The 16,664-nt window shown below is 41.9% G+C and overlaps 2 protein-coding genes across 4 annotated transcripts in view; one reads left to right on the forward strand and one right to left on the reverse strand.

Annotated features, from left to right (window-relative positions):
- Positions 1 to 1,505: 1,505 nt before the first annotated feature.
- The window catches only part of LOC115830404 (translation initiation factor IF-2-like), a 98,900-nt gene continuing 83,741 nt past the window's right edge, over positions 1,506 to 16,664 (reverse strand). Inside the window, exons 3-4 of the mRNA XM_030814304.1 lie at positions 4,342 to 4,433; positions 1,506 to 4,237 (exon numbers count right to left, since the gene is read on the reverse strand). Of these exons, the coding sequence (XP_030670164.1) occupies positions 3,334 to 4,237; positions 4,342 to 4,433 (996 nt within the window). The 3' untranslated portion in view covers positions 1,506 to 3,333. The remainder of the gene's footprint in view (positions 4,238 to 4,341; positions 4,434 to 16,664) is intronic.
- FUT8 (fucosyltransferase 8) overlaps positions 3,475 to 16,664 on the forward strand; it is a 381,361-nt gene continuing 368,171 nt past the window's right edge. For all 3 annotated transcript variants that reach the window (XM_030812303.1, XM_030812283.1, XM_030812313.1), the window contains exon 1: positions 3,475 to 3,955. The gene's annotated coding sequence lies outside the window, so the exon portion shown is untranslated. The remainder of the gene's footprint in view (positions 3,956 to 16,664) is intronic.

The raw sequence follows: 16,664 nt of genomic DNA on the forward strand, positions 1-16,664 counted from the left end.
CAATTATTCAGAATGCTTCCATGGCTGACTTTCAGTTGGTACATGTTGGTAGAGATAGAAAAATTTCTAAACTATTTGGTAAGTAGCTTATGCTAAGTCTTCTGAGTGCCTCAACACCTTGCTGGAACTCCACAGATCTCCCCACAGTAATAACAGGATCCACCTCAAAGGTTTGATTTGAGAATTAAATGGTGGAGGTAAAGAGTTTTGCATGGGGCCTGGTGTTCAGCACTATTACACTTTGGCTATTATTATTACAGTCATAATAAAATGGTAGTAAACGTCAAACCAGTTTCTACATGAATGTTCACAACTTAGGAAATGTGATAGCATTCACGTTCATTAACTTTGATCTAGCTAATCTCTCAATAAAATGGCCACTCATGTACTCATTTCAACTTTCATTTTGATCTTTTCCATTGTCTAAGGGTTGACTCCTTGCCCCACTCCCAAGTCCCCATAGCTCTAGCTGATGGTTAAGAATTTGACCGAGGCTATGTACAAGAAAACAATGCACTGACAAGGCCCTGTTGTTAGTATAACAGATCATAACGATTGTTCTGTCTAATCTTTTGTTGAACAGAACTTGTCTTTAACTTTTGGGATAAGCAAAGATGGGTCCAAAACCTAGTTTGGTGAGGGAGGGGTGGAGTAAGAGGTGGAGTACCTGTACTTACATAAGCAAATATTACAAACTGGGAGTGATGAGCAGCAGAGGAAAGCAGTTGGGAGAAGAGAATAAGAGAGCCCAGCAACAGGGTGGGACCTGCAGCTTGTGGAAAAATGCTTTTGACACAGATACTTTCTGATGGCCAGTGATGTTTAGAACCTTTTGGGGGATTCCTTCTCTCTAAGAATTTAACCTGGCAAGAGACGGACTGAGTTCTAGGAATTTTCTTCTCTGGAGAGAATAAAATGAATGTATTTTTTAAAAGCTGGGACTGTTGTCCACACTGAGACGAGGCAGGGTATAAAATTCCCTTTTATAAGTGAATTTCCTGGAAATTCATGATTGGCTTGGAACTTAATGTGTAAAGACTTGTTCTCAAATATCAGTTGTTTGACAGAGACCTCCAGTTTTGGGATGGCAGCTAAATCCTGAGCCTGCCTTGGAAAGGGTTTTGATAATAATGTTCCGTCACAGGTGGAGAAGCACATTGATTCAACAAAGCAGACTTCAAAATCACTGAAGAATTTGTTTCTGAGTGTGTTCAAGAGATAGCAAAGTTATTTGTTATTTTAACGTATATGATACTGTTCTATACAAATAATGCACCAAATCCTGGGCAAAACATGCCTAGGACAGGTTTTTTTTTTTTTTTTTTTTCAATTGGAAGGAGGTAGGGAAAATAAGTGCTTTAATTCCTAGGATTTTGGAAGTAAAAATGCAACACCAGGCAAAAATGGAATTTTGAGGCAAATGTAAAGCTTTGTACTTGGAAATCTCAACGTATTATACAGTGTAAACTATCATGATTATTAACCAACTAGAAATAGTTCCTTTCTTTTTTTAAATTTTATTTTTAATTTTAGAGATGAGGGTCTTGCTATGTTGCCCAGACTGAAATGGCTATTGACAGGCACGATGTGGCACTGCAGCCTGGAACTCTTGGGCTTAAGTGATCCTTCCTGCTGCTTCTATCTTAAAAAAGAAAAAGTTACGCTTGCTTGTTAAAATATTTTTAAAATGCTGTGTTTAAACTAAAAAGTAAATATCCACTCCACCTCCAACTTCTAAAAATTATCTAAAGTATGACTAATACGATTTTTACCTTTAATCCCACATAAGCCTAAAATTTGTGTTCATTTCCAACAACCAACGTGTGTCACTTTTATGCCAGAATTTTGTCCTGCTTGTACGTTTAGTACAGAAATCTCATGAGAGAGAGCATCCATGCATTTACAAATTGTTATTGAATTATTTTATTGAATGATTGACACCCAAACTGAGCTAGAACATAATTCTGGCTCTGCTAGTACATCTTCTGTGTGATCTTGGACAAGTCACTCTACTTTCCTTTCGATTTTCTTTTCTCACAGGGAGATAATCATAAAAACGACTGTCAAGTACAGCACTTCATAGAGTGCTTTTTGTTTAAAGAGCTGACAATAAATACGAGTCACAAGGTCTAGGAAAGCCTCCCTCTGAACCTGAGCTGCTTGAGGACAAGGGATTTTCTTGTTTTGAATCAGCAGTACCTTATTTGTGTATCTGCGATAGAGTTCCTGGTACATAAGAAGGTCTCAATAAATATGTGAATTTATGAATATTAGGCAGATTGCAATCTTGACAGGCCCACCGACTCTTAAATCTCTTTTCTGTGATCTTTTAATATTTAACATCTAAAAGGCCGCCGCTACTTGCTTTGGGATAAGTATCCCCGGTATGTACTTTAAAATGCCCAAGCCTAGAGAAATGAGTCTTGTCTTCAGGGCACCATTTCGCTCTCCCACCGTAAAGCGCCCCAGGCTTGGGATCTGGGTCCCAAGGCTACAGGGAAGAGTTTGGAACGGGAAGCTCATCTTCCGGCCCTCTGATTGGCCGGCTCGCACTCCACTCACGCGGCGCGCAGCTCTGATTGGCCCCGGCGGCACCCCTCGGCCCGCGACTACTTTGTGTGCTGGGGCGGCGCGCTCAGGTCCTCCCGCTCAGCTGGCGGTCTGGGCTGTTCTGAGGCAGCCCTTCGGCCCACTGCTCTGCATCGCGGGCGCCGGGAATTTTCCGAGTCCGAGCGGGTAGGACGCATCCTAGGGCAAAGCCTCTCCCCTCTCCCCGTGCTGTTCTCTTTCCGTACTAAATAAACTTCCGCCTCAGAGGGGCTGTCGCAGCCGCGGGTCGGGAGAGGCCGGGCATCGAACTCAGGACCTCGTGGGGGGTCTTTCTCTTCGAGCGAATGTGGAAACAGCTCTCACAAGATAAAGTAGGGCTTCGCTGAGTCTCCTGGGGGAGCGATGCCATTGTATGATAGCGCTGGAAGCAGCAGCCAAGCGGCCAAATGCGGACTGCAGGGGCTGAGCAGCAGCAGCGCCCACCGCTAAAAGTAGCAAGGAGCCAGCTTCAAAACCTCTAGTGCGGGTGCCCCCTAGGGCCGCCGACTGAGCTGGCACGGGCCGGTCCGTTCCTGGCGCTGTAGGGAGCACGGCATTCTCTGGAGGCGGCTCTCCTCCCGGGATCCGGGATCCGCTCGCGCCCCGCTCAGCCTCCGGCCTTCAGGCGGTAGAGGGCGGCCTACGCCTGTGTGCGAGCCGGCGCCCGCGTGCGCAGTCGCTGCCCTGCTGGAACTGTGCGGTCCCGCTGTGGCCCGCGGCTCTGCTAGGCGGTGGATGCTGCTGCTACGCTCTCCACGGGCGCAGCGAGGAAGGGGGCGGGGAGAAGCCCTGGCACATGCCAGGGTCGCCGTAGGTGGCAGCGGCCGGCGCATGCGCGCCCTCTCCCAGAAGCCAGGAACGCCGAGGGGCGCGCGCCCCCATTCGCGCGCGCACGCCGGCGCTGGCCGAGGCTTCCCCGCCTGCGCTCGTTGTCAGAACCGCTCCGGCGCGTGCGCGCGTTATCTCCAGCCGACCCGAGGAGCCGGTTCCCTCCGCTCCAGGCCCCCTCCCCATCCTGCCCGCCCTCCTGGCCCCAGCCGACCCGTCCCTTCCTCTCCCCGCGGAATGGGGCCGGCACTGCTCGGGGTCGCGCGCCCTGGACCCGGCTCGCTCTCGGTCTCGCGCTGTCAGCGACTGCCCGGCTCGCGCCGCCTCGCGCTCTGCCTCAGTCAGTGGCGCCGAAGGCTCCGTTAAGCGGCGGCGGCGGCGGTTCCTGTTTCCGTTTCTTCCTCTCCGTTCAGTCGGGAGTAGCATCCTCCACCCAGCCAGCCTTTCCACTCCCCCAGCGTGGGGCAGCTGCGCTGAGGGCTGTGGCTTTGGCAGCTGCGACGGGGAGCGGCGGAGACCGCCTCTGCTCCCGCCTGGGGTAAGGGGGCATTTTGGGACCCGGGCCCCGCGCGCCTCGGGGTCTTGGGCTGGGCTGCGCGCGGGATCTGAGGAGGCTCCGCGGCTATCCCTGCTCGTTTCCCCGGGCGACCCCCGGGCCTGTTGTTGCAACTGCTGCCGGTTAACCAGCGGCTCTCGGAAAAGTGGGGAGGGAGCCCCCGGGACGCTCTGGCGGATGCCTTGGCGCAGCCCCGGGGGCGCGGGCAGAGGGTGAGGGGCGCCCGCCTCTCCAGCCGGGACGCGGAGCTGCGCCGCTGATGCCCTCGGCGCCGCTCATCCTTGCCTAGGGCAGGGGCCAAAGCCTAGGGAAGGAGAAGGGTTGGGGGCGGGGGTGGGAGGTGTCCGTCGTCTCCCCTCCACACCTACCTTCCCTTCGCCAGCAGCTCGGTCCCTGGAGTCGCGGTCTGTGGGGAGGAAGATGCCCGTGCGTTATGGGCTCTCTCTGAGTGCCGCTCGGGCTAGAAAGCAGGGAGTGGACCGGCACAAAGATCCGCGAGGGACTGATGCAGGGCAGTTAAAGGCTTGAGTGCAGCTGTACTCCCCTTTGATGTGCAAATGACGAGCTGGCGGCTTTTGAGTATCTGAACTTATTTGAGAAGGTTAAATGAGTCCATATTTATCAGTTCTAGGAGGTTTGTCCTGCAGGATTGAGTGGGTTGTCGGGTGCAGCACCTGTTCTTTCTTCACAGTGGGGATTGCAATCTTCAGAGACGCAGTGTATTTCTTAAGTGGCAGTGTCATGCTTAGGGTTTGTCCCTGATGAGCTTTTATTTTAGCATTTTGCCGTATAATATAGATTGAGGCCTTGGTTAAAGGCACGGAGAGGTGGCGTTTTTTTCCTTCCTATGTTCGAATTATTTACAGTTTATTTAAACCCACTCAGGAGGGTGGACCCAGAAAAGCCAAATTCTCCAGTAGATAACCCCAAATTTCAAGGTTTTGCGGAACAAATTCAACACAAGTTTTGTATCAGTTTAGAGTTAAACGGCTCTCAAGTAACTGACTTAACTGGCTTGCCTCTATGAAAACTGTAGGCAGGTTTCATTATAGTTTTTTTTTCTTGTTATTCCTGCGGTTAGGTGCATATTTATTTTCTTGATTAAATTTACATTCCATGTTTTATGACTAATTCTTTAAATAGGTGAGTCATAGAGAAAGTATTTTAGGAGAGAAATTATTATTTAAGCACTACAATATAGCAGATATATGAGAAATAATGGAGTTGTAGTCTCTGCTCTTTAAAATAACTGTAAAAACATCTTAAAACCCTATGCCAAATAATAAGGCTCTGTACATTGCTGTCCTTGTGAAATCTGCTATGTATGTAGAAAATCTTAATTACTTGATTTATAAATACTACAGTAGTATTGAGAAGTTGGGAATTCAAGCATTTGTAATTGTGATTTTACAGGTTTAGTGTGTAAAAATGCAGGGAGTTAGAGATGAATAGGCTATAAAGCATATACAAAGGTAGTTCCAAGACATGGATTTTCTTTTTGCTGCCTTATAAATTGAGAATTCTGTTTGAGTTCAAGAGCTGAACAGCTGGAATGAAACTTGCATGGATTGCAGAAACAGATGCAGAAATGTATCTTTGGTCAAGTTGTGAGTTAACTTGAAGAGTATCTTGTGTAATAGGATAGTGATTCAAAATAATTTCCATAAAATACGGCCTTGTATAGGTTATATTTTGAGGATATTTTTGAATTTAAAAAGTCACCTGAAGGTGTTTTCCTACAAATCAGTTCTGTTTAAGATGTATAGAATCGAAAAAAAAAAAAACAAAACAGTAATTCTGATTACATCCTGCATTGTTTTGTTGCAAACTCTTGCCAGTTATTTTTACGAAATTGGAGTGTCCTTAAAAGTGGTGAATCTTAAAATTTGCTAGTGGATTGTAAAAACTTGTTACTTATTATTAGTTTTTAAAATGCAGTTATATTAGTACGTTGGTCTGGAGGGGGAGCTAGTGCCAAAGCAAAGTATAGCTTAATAGCTGTTTGAACTTTTAAAACACCTAAAACCAGATTTTTATGACCAAGAGAAACATAAATTTTTAATTAAAAGAGTACGAAATTGATGTGGGCATATGTATGTACATAGTTATTTGTGGAGTGAATATGTTGTGTATTACAAATTAGTTTAAAAAATCTTTTCATGAGCTGCAACAGTGGAAAGCTAAATGCTTAAAGATTTATTGGATTTCTCATTTAAAAATCTCTAAAATGTATCCCTAAACTTAGAGTATGTTATAGTATTTTCTTAACCTTCTTGTGCTGTTCATCAGAAGAGAAGGCATGTATTCTTGACCCATTGTGCATGTTGTGTGTTCTTAAATTTTGTTTTTATACTAGCTGCAATCCTAAAATTTCAAAAATGAAGCTTCAAGTAGAATCTTATATGGGCGAAGGTATTAATTGTGTGGTAAGCTAGTATTTTATCAAAATTAGATGTAATTCCTTTTTTTTTTTTTTAAAGTAGAGATAATTCCAATAAAAAAATGGACCCTTTAGACATCTGGGGAACAGTATCCCCAGGTCACTTAACCTTTATCTCCTGCAATATAATGCAGTGAGTCCAGCTGATCTACCAAATTGAATGTGTGCCTTTGAATATGAAGCAGTTGTTTTGTGGCCTGTGGCATTTCATTTAGATTTCTAAACTGTAATAAATTAGGTATGTTAATTTACTTCTGACCATTCACATATTCTTTAAATCCAAGCCTAGAAACTGATAATTATATGTATATTTAAATCATTGGAATATTGGTTTTTTTGCAGATAGTGTTTGGGCTGTTTATTATCCATAGATCTTCATTATGTAAATAGAATCTCAGTGCTGATAAAGGGAATAGATTCTTCCATTTCATTAGTGGTTATTTTTGATTTATGATAAACTGCATTTAATAAATCTCTTGATTTAGTTAAATGGTGGATACATCATTTCATATTATAGCACATTGATAAATGTAAAAGAAAGTTTTACAGTCATGAGTAAATATTTAAAAAAACTTGAATAAGTTACTTTGCTAAACATAAAGCTAAGATTTTTAAACAACTCTGAAACTAAAAGTATTACTATTATGGTACTTTTTTTTTTTCCAAAAGAGATGGGATCTTGCTATTTTGTTCAGGTTGGCCTTGAACTCCTGGACTCAAGCGATCCTCCTACCTCAGCCTCTTGAGTAGTTGGGACTATAGGCATGTGCTGCCACATCCAGCTTTATTATAGTACTTTTGTACCCTGCATCAATACTGCTTCTGTTGAGCCTTTTCAAAGGAGATACCAACTTCTGGTCTTCAACAGTAGTGTAGCATCCTCTTATTGATTCTGTGGCTTATATTTCACTACCATATACTGTAGAGTTTCTTTCTTGGAGTTTGAATTGTTTTTACATTGTAGCTTGTTATAGTGAAACAGTTAAACATATTTAAAAGATATTTACAACTGATTTTTAAAGAACCTGTAAAAAAATCCCCAACAGAAGACTATTATATGGGGATGTGTAGATTTAAGATTTTATTTTCTTTAATTATTATTATTTTTTTTGAGATTGGGGTTGGGGGTTGTCTCACTATGTTGCCCAGGTTGGAGTGCAGTAGTGGCGTGATCACGGCTCAGCCTTGACCTCCCTGGTTCAAGCCATTCTCCCGCCTTAGCCTCTGGAGTATCTGGGACTACGGGTGCATGCCACCATGCCTGGCTAATTATTTTTTAATATTTGTAGAGATGAGACCTCGGTACGTTGCCCAGGTTTGTCGTGAACTCCTGGGGTCAAGTGATCCTCACACCTTGGCCTCCTAAAATGCTGGGATTACAGGCGTGAGTCACTGTACCTGGCTCCTTTATTTTATTAAAAAGATTTTTTTGTTTGTTTGTTTCTAAGTTTAAAAGAGACAGGGTCTTGCCATGTTGCCCAGGCTGTTCTTGAACTCCTGGCCTCAAGTGATCATCCCACCTTGGCCTCCCACAGGTGTGAGCTACCATGCTTGGTCGTAAGATTTTTAAAAAATTGATTAGTTTCAAATCCCAACTTCTCTTTCTTTCAACATTCTAATCTCCTGCCATTATTTCCTTTCCCCAGCTACGCCCCATCATCCAACAGGCTTCCATTTGGAATAATGGGAAATCAAATCAATAAAGTTAACCTTACCACCCACCAGGCAAAGGTTTTTCTTAATCTCTACAATATTCTGAACATAAAACCCATATAAACTTTGTGTGATACTACACATTTCCCTTTCAGTGGAGGAAGAGCAAATAGGACCTATGGAATTATGCCATATTTGTCAATATAAGGGTTACTTTTGTACTCTTACTGAAAGCAGAGTTATAGGGCTAATTTCATTTAAATTTTCTTACCCATCTACTTTAAAAAATATCTCTTTGTGGTAGTCTTTTTTTTTGGTCAGAAAATGACAATGTGAAGGAGAAACACGTTTTGAATTTATAAATCTTCTTTTAATTAACAAATTATACCAATATAAGGGTAGTGCTAATGTGGTTCAAATTTGCCTTTGCTATTCTGCCTTTTCTTCTGTAGTGATTCTATAGTATAACTTCTTCATCGAACCACTGGAATAAAAGAAAAACTTTTAAAGATCACTACTGAAATGCTCACTGTATTTGTTGTATTTTATATCTTGGGTTTTTAAAATTTATTTTTCCATAAACTGAATAAATATGAAAACGAACTTGAAAGATCTTGTCACAGCCTTGATGACTGGTCAGTATAAATAAAGTTCACATTATAAAGTAATAAAACATTGATATTAATCTTAGATGAAAATGGAAAATTAAGCTAATGTTTATTTTAGAACCTGAGTAATGAGTTTATATCGTGTAGCAATGAGGCACATGAAGAAGGTTAGAATTAGTTTTTCTAATGAATAAACTTCATGATATAAACTTGAAAGTGCATAAATGCTATAACTTTCTGATTGTAAACTTGAACAAAAGTAAAATGAAAATGTGAGAGTCCTCTTAATTACCTTAAATGTATTAACTAAAATGAACCTGTGTAACTGTCTAAGTCTTATTTGATCAAGACTTTCAATGGACAATGAATGAGTTTTCAATTTTTATCAATGTTGTGACTGATTTTTCTATAATATCCCTTAAATGAGATATCAAATTCTAATAATACCTAGAACCAGATTAAATGTGGTTAGAGTATAAACAATATTTACAAACCATCAAAACTATAATAAAAGCATTGCAATGTCATTTAATGACTTAAGTCAACATTCCATAAGCTAATCAAAGCAATCATTTTTATAATTGTTTAATACAACTGATAGTAATATCTTAATTAGTGGTAAAGTGAACAGATATAATTTGTAGATTCTGTATTGTCTGGGACCTTGGGGCAGTCAGTGAAGAGAGGGAGATAGAGAGAGGAGCATACTGGTTGATGAGCTTGCCTTATTTGGAGATGAAGGAGATTTATTCAGTTTTTCTCTTTCCCTCTACTTTCTTCTCCTTGTTTGTCGTCCTCTTCTAGCAATGGTAAGAAATGTGGGAATTGACCATCTTTACAGTATACTTTTTTCCTTAGAGTTCATAGAACATTTCCAGGTAAAACATTAGTTTTTATGTTATAATAGGTTTATTATAATGATTTCATTTCCTTTTGAGGTGGTAGGCAAGAGACTAGAAGAACTTCAGTTGTATAGCATTTAATATTATTTATTAAAAATGATTTTATAGGCAGGTGTGGTGGCTCATGCCTGTAATCCCAGCACTTTGGGAGGCAGAGGCGGGTGGATCATCTGAGGTCAGGAGTTGGAGACCAGCCTGACCAACATGGAGAAACCCCGTCTTTACAAAAATACAAAATTAGTCGGGTGTGGTGGTGCATGCCTGTAATCCTAGCTACTTGGGAGGCTGAGGCAGGAGAATCCCTTGAACCGGGAGGTGGAGGTTGCGGTGAGCCGAGATTGTGTCATTGTACTCCAGCCTGGACAACAAGAGTGAAACTCCATCTCAAAAAACAAAAACAAAAACAAAAACAAATTCTAACCTTCATGTGCCTCATTACTATAATGTAAAAAAAAACTATGTTCATTGAAGAGAACTAACATATTAAACTAAAAATGAAGCACAGTGTTCTCCACTCATGGGAGTACCGTTATCAGGTTTAAGACCGTTACTGTGAGAAGTTCACAAGGTGAAAGTGTGTTTGATAATTAGGGCCTAATCAATTGGGATTTGACTTACATAATTTTTCTAACACGTGGAATTGTACTGGCACCTGAAGGAGAAAATATATAATAGAAGTTGTATTAGTTTTTATGTCTTGAGCTCTTTGAATAACTACTTAATTCATTCAGTTGCCAAATGACAAAAGATTGTAATTTTGAGAAAGTTGATTCTTTACAAGTAGAACTAAGCCAGGGTAAACAATCTGCTTTCTTTTTATAAGTTTTAGGTTTTTCTTTCTCTCTTAGGAAGCTTGGTGAAACTGTAGGGGTTAGGCAGGTTGTAACTGAAATTCTTGAGACCAGAAGGTCCTGTCTTATCCTTGGTAAACTGACCCCCTCAACAGCATGAGAAATGTAGGTTTACTGATAATCTTGATTGCATCCTGACATAATTACAGACATCCAGCCCTCTGTCAACTAAAATTCCATTTATTTTTAAGGTTCAAATATTAGAAGTATCTGCTTGATACCTCTCATAGGTTGTCAAGTGTGCATAGGATGAGAGATATAATGTTGCTTTTAATTTGCAAGTAAACAAACACATAATATTATGTTCTCAATGCTGAGTAAGCTGAAAAGATGTATACCTACTGAGGATGCACCAAATAATGAGCTAAAGAAACCTGGTAATGTGCAATTAGGAATAGTTCCTCTTAAAAGATTAGTGTTTGGGTTATAATGGCATAAAGATGTAATGAAAATAAAATTACCAAAGAAGTCTATTTTGGAGAAATTTTTGTCAGACTAGATAACAAAGAAAAGAACACATCCTTTTTTTATTTTTATTTTTTATTTTATTTTAGAGATGACGTCTTGCTCTGTTGCCCAGGCTGGTGTCGAACTCCTAGGCTCAAGTGGTCCTCCTGCCTTGGCCTCCCAAAATTCTGGGATTACAGGTGTGAGCCACCAAGCTTGGCCAGAACACATCCTCTGTATGACTGTCTACAGAGGCTTACTTAGAGCAGTACAGAAGTACCTGAAAGGAAATAATGATAAATAACTAAAATGTTTTAATAGGGATCATGTGTTCATTTCTACATGTATGTTTGTGTAGTACCTGTCATTTGCTGTTTCTGCTTGTAAATGCACAGTTGGAAAATAAGGTACCCAACTTTTGGAAATTATTCAGGGAAGTGCATCTAAAGTTTAGAGAAAAGTTGGTTTCTTCATATTTTAGTTACACTTTTCAGCATGTATAGTTCACCAGGTCACCCTTGAACAGCACAGGGTTTGGGACACAGACCCCCATCAAGTTGAAAATCCACATGTAACTTTTGACTCCTCAAAAACTTAATTACTAATAAACTACTGTTGACTTCCAGCCTTACCGATGACATAGTTAACTAACACATTGTACCTTATATGTATTATATACTGTGTTCTTAAAGTAAGCTAGAGAAAAGAAAATGTTATTAAGAAAATCATAGGCCGGGTGGGGTGGCTCACGCTTGTAATCCCAGCACTTTGGGAGGCCAAGGCGGGCGGATCTTGAGGTCAAGAGATTGAGACCATCCTGGCCAACATGGTGAAACCCCATCTCTACTAAAAATACAAAAATTAGCTGAGTGTGGTTGCATGTGTCTGTAGTCTCAGCTACTAGGGAGGCTGAGGCAGGAGAATTGCTTGAACCTAGAAGGTGGAGGTTGCAGTGAGCCAAGGTTGTGCCACTGCCCTCCAGCCTGGCAACAGAGTGAGACTCCATCTCAGAAAAAAAAAAAAAAGAAAGAAAATCATAAGGAAGAGAGAATATATTTACTCTTCATTAAGTGGAAGTGGATCATCACAAAGATCTTTATCCTCATTGTCTTCACATTGAGTAGGCTGAGAGGAGAAGGAAGTGGAGGAATTGGTCTTGTTAGTCTCAGCATGGTAGAGGTGGAAGGGGGAAGGGGAGGTGTGAGAGGCAGGCACACATGGTATAACTTTATGGCAATACGTCATACTTCTGTCTTTTTTGCTTTTTCATTTCTCTGAAAACATTTCCATATGGTACCAATCCTTCTTCTACCGTTTGCTTTAGTTTCAGTGCCCATATCAGAGAAGGGTCCATGTCATGAAGGAGTCAAAAACAGTCTTGAACAATGAGACAGTCTTCTGCCAGATTGTCTGACGTCATTTTGTTTTCTGGCATTCCTTCTACATTACCTGGTACTGGATTGGAAGCACTTATCGAATCATCTTTTTAAATTCCTCTTGTGTGATGTCTATTTCTTGAATTTCTCCAAGATTTGTATCTTGAAACCCTTTAACCTTTTTTTTTTTTTGCCATGTCCACAGTCTTTTTCATGATTTCCTTGATTGGCCCTGTGGCAAATCCTGTGAAGTCATGTACAACATCTGGACATAGTCTTCTCCAGCAGGAATTTATTGTTTCAGGCTTGATGGCTTTCATGGCTTTTTCCATAACAGCAATGGCTTCTTTAGTGGTGTAATCCTTCCAGACTTTCATGATGGTCTCTTTATTGACATTCTCTTTCATAGAGTTAACAGTACTTTCTGTAGTGTACTGTGTCCAGTGATCCTCATGACCCCCTGATTTAGAAGCTGAATTAGAGACATTTTGTTTGGGGACAAGTAGACTACTTCAGCACCTTTGGTGTTGAACTCATGGGGTTCTGGGTGGCCAGGGGTATTGTTCAATAATAAAAGAACTTACAGGCAAAATACTTCCTGACTTCAGGGACAAAACATCAATGGAACCAATCCAGGAAAAGGGTTCTCATTGCCCAGGCTTTTTTGTTGCATGACCAAAAGACTGGGAGCTGGTGTTTATCTTTTCCCTTCAAGGCCTGGGGGTTTGTAGCATTATAGATAAGGGCAGTCCTGATCATAAACCACACTGCATTTTCACCAAACAGTAGAGTTAGTCCATCCCTTCCTGCCTTTAATCCTGGTGCTTTTTCTCTTCCTTACTAATGAATGTTTTTTATGGCATTGTTTTCCAGAATAGGGCACTTTTGTCTATATTAAAAACTTATTTAGGTGGATATTCTTTCTCCATATTCCTTTTTTTTTTTTAAGAGATGGGGTCTTGCTCTATTGCCCAGGCTGACATGCAAATGGCATGATCGTAGCTCACCACAGTCTCAAACTCCTGGACTCAGGCAGTCCTCCTGCCTTAGCCTCCTGAATAGCTGGGATGCAGGTGTGCACCACTATGCCTGGCTAATTTTTGAATATTTTTTATTTTTTTGTAGAGACAGGGTCTCACTATGTTGCCTAGTCTGGTCTTAAACTCCTGGCCTTAGGTGATCCTCCCACCTGGGCCTTCCAAAGTGCTGGGATTACAGGTGTGAACCATTATGCCTTCCCCCCAGCTAATTAAAAAAATGTTTTTTGTAGAGGCAGGGTCTCACTGTATTGCCCAGGCCCAGGCTGATCTTGAACTCCTGGACTCAAACGATCCTCCTGCCTCATCCACCCAAAGTGCTGGGATTACAGGAATGAGCCACTGTACCCAGCCTCCTCGTGATTTTCTTTCTTTCTTTCTTTTTTTTTTAGACCAAGTCTCGCTTTGTCGCCCAGGCTGGAGTGCAGTGGTGCAATCTCGGCTCACTGCAACTTCCGCCTCCCAAGTTCAAGTGATTCCTCTGTCTCAGCCTCCTGAGTAGCTGGGACTACAGGTGCGCACCACCACACCTGGCTAACTTTTGTATTTTTTGTAGAGATGGGGTTTCACCATATTGGCCAGGCTGGTCTCGAACTCCTGACCTCGTGATCTGCCCACCTTGGCCTCCCAAAGTGAATGATTTTCTTTTCTTTTTTTTTTTGAGATGGAGTCTGGCTCTGTTGCCCAGGCTGGAGTGCAGTGGCACAATCTTGGCTCACTGCCAGCTCTGCCTCCTGGGTTCATGTCATTCTCCTGCCTCAGCCTCCCGAGTAGGTGGGACTACAGGTGGCCGCCACTACGCTGGGCTAATTTTTTGTATTTTTAGTAGAGACTAGGGTTTCATTGTGTTAGTCAGGATGGTCTTGATCTCCTGACCTCATGATCTGCCCACCTCGGCCTCCCAAAGTGCTGGGATTACAGGCATGAGCCACCGCACCCGGCCTAAGTGAATGATTTTCTTAATGGCATCTGGAAAGTCGTCTGCTGCCTCTTGGTTGGCAGAAGTTGCTTCTCCTGTTATCGTGACGTTTTTAAAGCCAAAACTCTGTCTAAAATTATCAAGCCATCCTTGGCTGGCATTATATTCTTCAGCTTTAGATCCTTTGCCTTCCATTTGTTTCAAGTTGTTGTATAATGACTTTGCTTTTTCTTGAAACTTATTAAAGTTTATAGGGATGCCTTTATAGCAATCCTGTATCCCTATAAAAGCTACATTTTCAATATCAGATAAAAAAACTATTTCACAAAACATGCACAATTCTTGCATCTGCTGGTGTGCCTTCAGCAATGGCTTCATGAATTCTTTTTTTACAATGGCCCTTATGCTGGATTCATTTATTTTGAAGTGGTGGGCAACTGCAGCTGCAGACCTCAATCTACAGTATATATCAAGCAATTCAACTTTTTCTTGTAATGCCATGATTTTTCTCTGCTTCTTGGGAGCACTTCCGGCATCACTAGTGGCACTTAGGTGTCATTTGAGGTTTATAGTATCATACTAAACATAATGAAACTGCAAGAGATCACTTTTTTACTGGAATATACAATTTATTGGAAAGATGAACTGCTTGCTTGGAGATGATTAATGTCACATGGTACTTTAAGCAAATATTCACACGAGCTCACCTCATTAACAATAGGAGGTGGCTACAAAATTATTTCAATAGTACAGGGTGTAGTACAGTTAAATTTATGTAGGTATGATTTAATACTGCATCTTTACTTTTTTGAGACAGGGTTTCTCTCAGTTTCAAATGGCACTGTGTGGCTAAGCGTGTGGTGTAAGTTGTGACAATTTTTAACTTTTTATAATAGATTTGTATATATTTTGTAGTAGTAAATGATAAAATAGACTAGTATCTACATATATTTTAAGCATTCATGACATACCTCTTTCTATTTTTCTTTTTTTTTTGATGAAGTCTCATTCTGTCACCCAGGCTGGAATGCAGTGGCATGATCTTGGCTCACTGCAACCTCCACCTCTGTTGTTCAGGTGATTCTCCTACCTCAGCCTCTCGTCTTTTTCTTTTTTTGACCACGGGTCTCACTCTGTCACTCAGGCTGGAATGTCATGATTCAATCATAGCTCACTGCAACCTCTGCCTCCTGACTCAAGCGATTCTCCCACTTCAGCTTCCCGAGTAGCTGGGACTGCAGGTGCATGCTACCATGCCTGGCTCATTTTTGTGTTTTTTGTAGAGACAGGGTTTTGCCATGTTGCACTTGCCCAGGGTGGTTTTGAACTCCAGTGCTTGTGATCCTCCTGCCTCGACCTCCCAAAGTGCTGGGATTACAGGTGTAAGCCACTGCACATGGCCTACTTTTTTGATATTTCTAGGTTATATGGTTCGTCTATGAATTTTTTCAAATTGTCACGAATCTCCCCCGGATTTATCAATATATTTATTGAAAAACATTAGCATATGAGTGGACCCTCAAAATTCAAACCTGTGTTGTTCAAGTTTTAAGCCCTGAGAGCTCTAAGAGTTTAAAGCTAAAAAAATTTAGAAAAAAATTGGAGTTTCTTTTTTTTTTTTTTGAGACGGAGTTTCACTCTTGTTGCCCAGGCTGGAGTGCAATGGCACGATCTCGGCTCACCACAACCTCCACCTCCTGGGTTCAAGCGATTCTCCTGCCTCAGCCCCCCAAGTAGCTGGGATTACAGGCATGCACCACCACACCCAGCTAACTTTTTTGTATTTTTAGTAGAGACGGGGTTTCTCCATGTTGGTCAGGCTAGTCTAGAACTCCCGACCTTAGGTGATCTGCCCGCCTTGGCCTCCCAAAGTGCTGGGATTACCGGTATGAGCCACCATGCCCAGCCTTTTTTTTTTTTTTTGAGATGGAGTCTCACTCTGTCGCCCAGGCTGGAGTGCGGTGGCGCAATCTTGGCTCACTGCAAGCTCCGCCTCCCGGGTTCACGCCATTCTCCTGCCTCAGCCTCTCCTAGTAGCTGGGACTACAGGCGCCCGCCACCACGCCCGGCTAATTTTTTGTATTTTTAGTAGAGACGGGGTTTCACCGTGGTCTTGATCTCCTGACCTCGTGATCCGCCCACTTCGGCCTCCCAAAGTGCTGGGATTACAAGCGTGAGCCACCGCGCCCGGCCTTTTTTTTTTTTTTTTTAAACATGAAATGTTCTTCTTTTTCCCACTGGTTTTATTGAGGTATAATTGGCAAATAAAAATTGTATATATTTAAGGTGTACAACTTGATGTTTTGGTATATGTGTAGATTGTGAAATGTTTACCACAATCATGGTAATTAACACATCCATCACCTCACATAGTTATGTGTGTGTGTGTGTGTGTGTGTGTGTGTGTGTGTGGTGAGAACATTTAAAATCTACTTTCTGGCTGGGCGCTGTGGCTCAC

Source organism: Nomascus leucogenys, chromosome 1a (genome assembly GCF_006542625.1).
Source record: "Nomascus leucogenys isolate Asia chromosome 1a, Asia_NLE_v1, whole genome shotgun sequence".
NCBI classification, from domain to species: domain Eukaryota; kingdom Metazoa; phylum Chordata; class Mammalia; order Primates; family Hylobatidae; genus Nomascus; species Nomascus leucogenys.